Source organism: Panicum virgatum, chromosome 9K, assembly GCF_016808335.1.
Source record: "Panicum virgatum strain AP13 chromosome 9K, P.virgatum_v5, whole genome shotgun sequence".
Classification (NCBI taxonomy): Eukaryota; Viridiplantae; Streptophyta; class Magnoliopsida; order Poales; family Poaceae; genus Panicum; species Panicum virgatum.
Genome location: NC_053144.1, coordinates 21,720,463 through 21,729,757, shown reverse-complemented (window position 1 = coordinate 21,729,757; position 9,295 = coordinate 21,720,463). Strand labels below are relative to the sequence as shown.

The 9,295-nt window shown below is 47.2% G+C and overlaps 1 protein-coding gene across 2 annotated transcripts; it reads right to left on the bottom strand.

Moving 5' to 3' along the window:
- Positions 1–343: 343 nt before the first annotated feature.
- LOC120650752 (double-stranded RNA-binding protein 6-like) lies at positions 344–6,144 on the bottom strand. Of its 2 annotated transcripts, none has more exons than XM_039927998.1 (3): positions 5,749–6,144; positions 2,408–2,627; positions 344–1,817 (listed from the first exon to the last, which is right to left on the bottom strand). In XM_039927998.1, the coding sequence occupies exons 1-3, from the start codon at positions 5,992–5,994 to the stop codon at positions 706–708; spliced, it is 1,578 nt and encodes a 525-aa protein (XP_039783932.1). In that variant the 5' UTR covers positions 5,995–6,144; the 3' UTR covers positions 344–705. The 2 variants fall into 2 exon arrangements, with proteins under 2 accessions (XP_039783932.1, XP_039783933.1); XM_039927999.1 differs by lacking the exon at positions 5,749–6,144 and adding an exon at positions 3,744–3,776.
- Positions 6,145–9,295: the final 3,151 nt, after the last annotated feature.

Below are 9,295 nucleotides of genomic sequence, written 5' to 3'. Positions count from 1 at the left end.
ATGAGTACACGAGGGGCGTGGTCCCAAGTTCGGTTGCCGAGGGGCAGGGCCCGGTCGACGTCACGACCGTTCCCTGGCCTCTTGTGCACCATCATCCATCATTCGGACGGTACCTCCCCCAAGTCGAGCTGCTTCAGATTACCCACAAGGATGACACGCAACGGAACAGGGATCCCCCATGCGTCCGACTTTCATCATCGTACCCAGGACGAAAAGCTGCCGGAATCCCCTTCCATCCGTTTCATCATACTTTCTACTAACCGGTAAAAAGCACCAATCACTCACACAAACCATCATTTGAACTGCACCGGAAGAAAGAGAAAAAAAAGAAGCAGAACAGAAATTACGGCGGACCGACAATGATAACGGAATTTAGATGTAAAAGCCGCCTCATAATCCTTCCCTAGAGGCACCTCACAATCCACCTCATCATTGGGGTAAAATGCAGACCAACTGCATATCCAGGGAAGTATAACCGTCTCCAACCAAACACTGGGCAAACCACCTACCACCACTACATGTGTTTTTTCCAGATTTTTTTTTGACGAATAGAAAACCTAGGTGTTCCCTACCGCAACGCAGCTTGCCCAGACAGCCCTAATTGAACCCAAGACATACCAAGAACTAAACAGAACGAAATGTGCACGGGAGGCAGCTAATTACAAAATCTGGGAGAAGATGGCGACGAGCATTTTTTTTTCAAAGTCAATTGATCTCCAGCTGCCTGATGGCCGCCTCTGCCACTGCTTGAGCCTCGGCCTCATGCTCAGCTTCCGCCTTGCTGCCGTCGCCATCCGCAGCCCTTGATTGCCTTGTCAAGGTAACGTCTGATGATGTAGTGCATTCCGCAGCGGTGGTATTGCCAGCAGCAGAACATGGGGCTTCACGGGTAACTATTGCTGAAGCTTCCTTGGTTTGAGCAGGGGTCTCGATCTTAACCGAAGACTTGATTGCTGGAATTGGAGCAGCCAGTGATTCCTTCGGCTTCGGTGCTTGGGTTTGCACATCCTTCATCTGAATTGGGATTGCAGCAGACAGCGATCCCATAAGGGGCTGGCGTTGTGCATCCTTTACCTGAATTGGAATCCCAGGTGACACTGATCCCTTCATTGGTCGGTATCGCACATCCTTTACCTGAACAGGGATCAGAGGTGAAACAGGTTCCCTCCTCGATTGCTGTTGCACATCCTTCAGCTGAACAGACATCACAGGCTTCGGACCCTGAACTGGAGCGGAGGGTCCAAACATGGAGGATGGTGGCCCTGGCCTGATGCGAACTGGAGACACCATCCGAATAGGTGGTGGGTGGCTCATGAGAGGTGGAAGTTGCTGCTGCTGCTGCTGAGTGCGTGCAGCAGGAGGTGGGAGAGGTGGAGCAGAGAACACAGGTACGGCAGTCCTGATTGTGACTGAAGGAGCCATGCTATGGCAAGGCATACGGTAGTGCCCAACTGGCACATAGGGGGCTGCCTCTGCCGCTGGAAATCTTGACTTCGGATTAATGCTTTCCATGGTCCGTACAGCCGTTTGAGATGCTCCATCAGCAGATGCTGGTGACTCTGGTCTGCATCTTGAATTTGATTTAGGGCGGAATAGAGGGAGGATCTTCGAGTAGCTGGACTGGGAAGGTTGGCCAAAAGAAGGCTTTCTCTCTGGCTGCATAGGAAACTTCTTGGGAAACGGCGAAGCATGGGGATAATTGGCCATTGCCATCTTCTCTTTCAAGCGATAATTGAGAAGGGCTCGAGCAATCCTGATCTGCTCCTGCTCATCATTATTTTCCGGCTCATTGGATGAATTCGCTTCATCACGTACCACTGTTGCAGAAAGATGAAATAGTGTGAGAAGATGCATATATATATAAATAGAGAATTACACTAAAAAAATGTTTGCAGATCATATTACTTTTAGTGAGGGGCTTCCTTGGGACCAAACAGAAACAGAAATAATCTACAAGATATACTTGGGTCCAGTTCCACTAGCAAAGTTAAACCAAATGACCTACTGCTAAACTTTTTGCACTAACATGACTTCCAAGTATGAAATGAAGACAAACTGCGCCTTCATGCTAGCTTTGACAAAAGGGGCTCCAAATGAATGAGAAGTAGCACATCTAAAGATAAGGTCGCCCATTTTACATATAAAACACAGAACTACAAAGATTTGATCACTTGCCTTGATAAAATATAATTAGTAGAGAAATAGCTCAAAATTTGTCATGATAAGTTACTAAAAGCTAGAGAAAATGATGCCCCATTGCTCATATAACAATATTTGCATTACACCAAGTGAATAACAATATCTTGAAGTCGCAATACTTCTCTCTTTCTCAAGGTTATTGCAGATAAATATGAATAAGCGATAGAACTACAGTTTCTTTCATCAATATGCAATAAGTAATACTCACATTGTTTCAGTGCAGACCATGCCGCTGAAGCAGCATTCTTTTCAGCCTGTTTCTTATTCTTAGCAGGATCACCTGTAAATGTGATACCAGCGAGCTCTACTGTGCATGTGAAAACTGGCAGGTGGCCAAGGCCTGATCGCTCTGTTGTATATGAAGGCAACGGCGCTCCAACTCTCTGAGCTACTTCCTGTAGAAGGTTCTTATAAACCCCTGTTTCATCCTGTTTAACACAAATTTAGCACCATAACTCCAGAAGAAAGTGATTGAAATTTACTGTCAATCAAAGAATAGAAATTGAGGGTGCAAGGTACTACTTACAAGGTTAAACAATAATCACAGAAAAATATTAAAGCCAAACAGACAGATATTTATGGCAGCAGTGATAGTTAGTTAAACATCCTTTATTATTGGTCTTGATTGGAATAGAAGTAATCAAATCAAGAAGAAAAAAAAAGGGCTCCAGAATCCCACGGTAAGATGACTTCCAGATCAAGACACTGATAATCAGATAATACTTCGACAACAAGGATTATGATTCAAATGAGGCTCAAGTGATAAGTGGTAGTTGAGCTGTCCACTCACTAGAAAGAGGCAATGAATACAAAGGGGCATATAACTAATGCACTAATCCAAACTGCAGGACATGAGTCAAACTCCAATATTACACAAGCGGATCACAGATATAAGATAGATGGACAGATAAAAAAGGAGATTTCTTGCAGATCAGTTCTGAATATACTATAACACAAAACATATAAGACAATAATACCACCAGCACCTGAAGGACAGGAGGTAGCTGACCAGGAGAAGTCAATGCAAACAAGTAGTGAGAGGCTACACGTACACTACAAGATAACATCTACGGACCTTCATAGAATTTATCTCAAGAAAGCATGAATGTCATAATGCTCATGACCGGATATATTTTCAGTCCTGCAGGAGTATGAGCTCCATGCTAGTTAGTATTTACCACCAGATACCAAACCATAGCTGTCTAGGAAGTTTGCCATTTTCTTTGTTTAACTTTCAGTTGATCTAGAAGAATTAAATGCTGTTCAAATGATCACATCCAGTGAAACAGCAATCCTGCAACCAGGTCAATCACTTTCTGTGATAGTCCAGACTCCAATTTTGAAACCTCCAAGACAGTCAGCTATGAGGATCGTTGAACATGCCTAACATTTGACTGACCCAATGTTCAAAGTTATTGTAGCAACCACTCTAGTCACAGAACTAGTAACATGAATCGTCCAAATACATAATCACCCGCATGCAAATCGCATGAATATTCATCTGAGATAGTAACCTTTCTACTTGGAGACCAATCTGAACTTACATCATGATGCAGGAACATGTCGCTCCAAGCTACCAGATTTTAACCGATGCATCAAAGTAAGAAAATAACCCAATAAGATCCCAATCCCATTCAGAAGCAGAGCCCCTCTGCCATCCAATTCCAGACCAGCCTTTTTAAAAAATGCTGGCCAAAAAGTGTCATCTGGTCACAATCTAAACTCCCCAAATTCCAGAGAGCAATCTCTGTGCAGAACGCAGACCGACAAGAACTCCCACCACTCAACATGGCGGCCACCGCACTCGGCCCGCACCAAGAACCCTGCCTTTTAGGCAGGGAGCAAAGCGACTTCCCCGCACTAGCACCAGCAGCCATACCCACATTGTCCCGTACATCAACAGATCGATTGGGAGCCAGCCAAGCCCAGTCGCTGGGTAGCAAACAAAGCACTAGGGAAGCGCACCGGTAGCAAGCCGGTTCCCAGCAGTGGCAGCACCCCATGGCTGACCTGATCTGACCGGACCGCATCGGCAAAAGACGACGCATCGGCGCAACAACGCCACCACCACCCCTTCTTCTCTCATGGTGGGCTTGCGAGGGGGCCTGCCTGCCACTAAACCATCCTGGGCCCATCGGCATTGACCTGCGATGCCCCGGTTAGGTGCGGGCGGTCTCCAATTCAATTCCCCCCACCCACTCCCTCGCCCTCGCCATTAATACCGCCACTATAAAGACCGAAACCTAATCCCCACCCCCCTCTCCCCCACCGTTTCACACTGACGCTTCCCCGAGCTCGCCAATTCCGTTCCGTTCAAAGCCCCGTGTGGACAGTGGACGTGTACCTCGTCGGCGTACCCTGCATTGCAACTGGGCTTCCGGGTCAAGTGTACGCGGCAAATTTTAATTCTGGCCCCATCAATGCGCCCATTAATGGGCAGGTTTGGCTAATCGGGGCTTAGCAGTTAATGGCCCGGAGACTTTCGCAGTCTACCACCAATAACGGTGCGTGCACGGCCGGAACCCTAGCGGTAATTCCGAGGCTGTAAGAAATTCCAAATTTGCAGTTAATGCCGGGTGTTATCTGAAGCACCGTCGACGTCACGGCGCGAGAGCACATCAAACGAGGGATTAAAGTAAGTGGAGGGTTAATGGCCGGTGCGGGGTACCAACAAGTTTAAGAGGCTTGATTGCGCTTAGTACATCCATCGAGTAGAGTGGGAACTAATCTCTGTTCATTAACTAATCCGAGCCCATTTAATAATATAATAAAATTATAGTGGTAAGAGTACTCCGACATAACAGTATTTTTGTTAGAAAAACAAACAGGGGAAGATTTTTTTTTTAACCACCAGCTTGAGAAAAAAATTTAACCGAACTCGAGTACTTCAACCTTTTTCTCTCGGAATCAAACGAATCCCCCTTTTTATAAAAAGAAAAAAAAGGCACCGGGAATTTTTGACGCGAAGAGAGTTGCAGCTTTTCGTATCAATTATCCGCGCAATTCATTCAGCTCACGAGCCCCAATCCCGAACCAAGCAGATTCTCGAAGCTACCACATCACAGCTCCGTTTCTCTTTCGTAAAACCCAGAATCAGATCAAACTATAACAACGATTCTAAGGTATCGGCTGATGTTGCGAAAACCTCTCCAAAATCATCAACATTTTGCTGAAATTACATGAAATACATGCTGCTGAGCACGAACCAGAGGTACGAACTCCGCAGTCAAACACCACGCCCTTTTCCCCGAGAGCAATCGCAAACGACTCACCCTAGCTACGGAATCGCCCACGCAAATTTGTAACGAATTGCAGGAGTAAAAAGCTTTGAACGATCTACTAGCGATCGACAAAAGGTCGAGAAGAAACCCCCACAGATCCCCCAAATTCCACCCCAGGAGGCGCTCGACTTGCTCGAAACACGAAGGACAACCGCGACAAGTACACCCGAAAATACCAGGAGAGGAGAAACGGTTCGTACAGAAGCGAGGGGCAGAGAGCGGCGGAGGAGGAGGAGTGGGGGGCCAGGGGGCTCGGGCGTGGGCTTACCAGGATGCGGGCCGCGAGCGAGTAGGACGGGCCGCGCTGCGCGAGCGCCGCGAGCGCGACCTCCGCGGCGGCGTGCTCCGCCTGGCGGAGCGTGGTGAAGAACCCGGGGCTCTCGAACTGCTCCCCGTTGAAGTTCACCGCCGCCTTGAACCGCGGCGCGTGGTCCGGCCCCTCCCGAAGGCACGTGTACGCCGGGAGGTTGAAGCAGCTCCGCTGCGCCAGCTCCTGCAGCTGGTTCTTGTACATGGCCGCCGACCTCCGCCCCGAGCCCCGCCGCTCCTCCGAGTGCCGGCCGCCGTGGCCGGAGACGGCGACCCCGGGAGATCTACGAGAAGAAGAGGTGAAGAGGGGGGAGAAGAGTGAAGTGGTGCGGGTGGAACGGGAAGGGAAGGCTGTTTATATTTTTTTTTCAGGAATTCATATTTAGGAGTATTTAATGCTACTGCGGTTACTGCTTACTGGCCGAGGCATGACATCTGGGGCCCTGGTGTCATCCACCCTCCTTCGCACTCTTGTTTTTTTTCTTCTTTTAGTTTTTTTTTTGCGAGAAATTTCTTCTTTTAGTTAATATAAGTCTCAAGTCTGTGTGTTCACTGCAGATTCCTTCCGCGTGAAATATGGTACAGGCATATGCTCAATTCATGGCTTGGGATGGTTCTTTTGCGAAGGTTTAAACTTTGAAACATATTTTTAAACTTCGAAATTGTATCTAGTTTGATTTGGGCCATCCATTGAAGCCCGTTGGCTTCTGTGGATGGGCCTCCGCAGAGCTACCAGGCAAGCACTTATTCCGTAAGTTGTTGTTTGATAACGCACAAATATTGGGCTACCTGACCTGTGCCACCCCATGGACGATCGAATATGAATGGAAAAGCTAAGGACGACTGGTCGCACTCCACCGCGAGCGCGCGACCACCCAGCCCAGCAGGCCGCATCCAAACCAGCACATCAACTCGCCCCGACATCCTCTTCCCCCCATTCCAAATCCGGATCCAGGGTGGTTTCCTCATCCCGCAGCGCCCTGCTCCTACGGGCAAACCACCACCGCTCCGCGCGCCTCATCGGCCGTCCTGCATGTGGGGGGCGGCTGCGCGGAGGTGCTGCCGGCGGAGGTTGGCGGAGCGGCTGCGGACCGGCGGGAGGACCCGACGGGGGTTTGCAGAGGCCCCTGCTCGGGTGGATCTCGAGCGGGGAGCAGTGGCGGAGGCGGCTGCGAGGAGTACGGCAGAGGCGGCATGGCGGGAACATCCGCCAGCGGCACTGGAGAGGAGGCCCCGCGCGGGTGGTGCTGGCCGTGGCGGCACCGACGGCTTGCGTCAAGAGGAAGGCGATCGCGATGCAGGGTCCTAGACCGACTACCTCCTCCACCTCCGCGGACCCAAGATCCGATGACGACGCAGCGAATGAAGTCGCGGGTCGCCCGCGAACAAGGGCGTCGAGTCGTGGGGGAGGCGCCAACTCCCCGATGAGGGCAGCGCCCGGCACGGCACCACTCCCCCCTACTGGTAAATCACGGTGACTACTCTCTATTCTCCAATTTTTTTTCTGCCTAGTTGTTTTGTTTATGGCAATTTTGTATCAAATTGCGTGGTAACTTTGTATTATTTTTGTGTTTTTTGGTTCAAGGAAAACATATAGCACCATGAGACACCAAGAGGTTGCCGGAGTAGGTTTCAGTAGACAAGCAAAACTGAAATATTTTACTGGAGCCAAAATTGATTGTTTAGTATTCATTAGAGGCCATAGGAACAGAGTAGCTGGAGGTTGAGGCAAAACAGCAACCACAGTTGCAGGGCAGTTAGAAGGGTTCTTGTATGCGGAGCTATAGGTCTGCCCATTTCCTTGAACAGCATAAGATGCAATACTACAGTGACTGGGGTGTCTTGGTTGCGGACAGAGGCCCTGGCTGTGTGCCTGCAGCGGCTGTGGCTGCTGCTGCTGCTGGATATTATGATCAGCCTCTGGAAGCAAAATCGTGTTTCCTTGGCCATAAAACGAATGGGCGACTTCATGATGCTTCTGATGCGGCGAAAATTGAAATCATGATTTTACTGAAATTTGATATGATGCTTCATGATGCTAGATTTCTGAGGTTGTTTACTGTTCATTAGAAATTGAAATCATGTTTTTACTGGAGCCAAAATTGATTGTTTAGTATTCATTAGAAATTGGAAATCCATAAATATCGGCTATGGTTTTCAGTGGATGAGCATTCATTGTGTGATCATTGGAATCATGTTTTTGTTGCATCAGCAGCGTTTCTAGCAGCAATATTGGATGACACAGACCTAGGCATTTATGTTAAATTAGTAATTAATGCGATGACAAACTAGCTTTTCTAGATTGACCCGATTTTTGCCATAGCCCTACTCTATATGATTCTTGAGAGTAGTCCCAGTTATGATGCTATCTTGAATAAATTATTTTTGCTTAGTTCTATGATCACGTAGCAACTTGATTTTTGTTTCCCAGCAACTTATTCATTCCCTATGCAGGAATTTATTCTATTTATCATGGGGGGTTATTATTCAACTGGGGGTTATTATTTTCAGAGGGTGATTTCTTGACACTAGGACCCACTGAACTCTGTTTTTTTTCTATGAACCCACGTAGCAACTTGATTTCTTTTCCAGCAACTTATTCATCCCTTTCGCAGCAACTTATTCTATTTATCATGTGGGTTATTATTTTGTCTGACACATCTTCTTTATGCACTTTTTTTATAGCATGGCCAAAAACGCAATATTGAAGCTACTAATACAGCCCCGTCTCCAAAGAGAACAACTAGGACTACTTCTAGAGCAGACAAGGGTACTTCTAGAGGCAGTGTAGTGAATGATGAAATGACAGAAGTTGATGAAGGAAGAAAGCACGCATAGCAGGTACCATTCAGAGCAGAAAAACTATGCTGCATGAATCCTTTTTTTTTCTTATGGCTAACTTGTAGTATGTCCGCTCTAGGAGCTCATACATGAATTATGTGGTAGCTTGTATGAATCCTTTTTTAAGCAGTTTGAATTCATGAATTGTGTGCAAACTCATTAAATGCTTCATTTCTTCTTTTAGGATATAAGGATCAGCGAAAAGACTGAGCAAGATCAATGAAAATCTCAAGGGTAATCAGAAACAACGAATTGCAAGTGTTGGGTTTGAGGGACTCCTTGAAATCAAGTGCAATATTGTTCCTGAGAAGTTGTCAACTTGGCTAGTTAACAATTTCGACATCAACAAGTCCGAGTTGGTGATCCCATACAGGGGGACAATAAAGGTGGACGATAAAACTGTTAAACGAGTGCTCGGGTTATCAATGGGCCCGAACTCTGTCGTTTATGAGAAAAAGAGTTATTCTGATACATTCACTGAGTTCTATCAAATTTTCGTCCATGAGAATGATCATAAGGCACCATCATTTGTAGAAGTTGAAAAATGCTTGTCTGGTGAGGGAAAGAATTCAATAGATGACAAATGGTTGAAGGTTTGGCTAATGTTTGCAATTAGCACCTTCTTGTGCCCAACATCAAGCCTAAAGTTGTGTGTGAGGGCTTTC

Coding starts and splice junctions, on each gene's coding strand:
- LOC120650752 (XM_039927998.1), bottom strand. CDS start 5,994: ATGTACAAGAACCAGCTGCAGGAGCTGGCGCAGCGGAGCTGCTTCAAC. Junction 2,628..5,748: donor CGCTCGCGGCCCGCATCCTG/GTAAGCCCACGC, acceptor TGTGTTAAACAG/GATGAAACAGGGGTTTATAA. Junction 1,818..2,407: donor ATGGTCTGCACTGAAACAAT/GTGAGTATTACT, acceptor TTTCTGCAACAG/TGGTACGTGATGAAGCGAAT.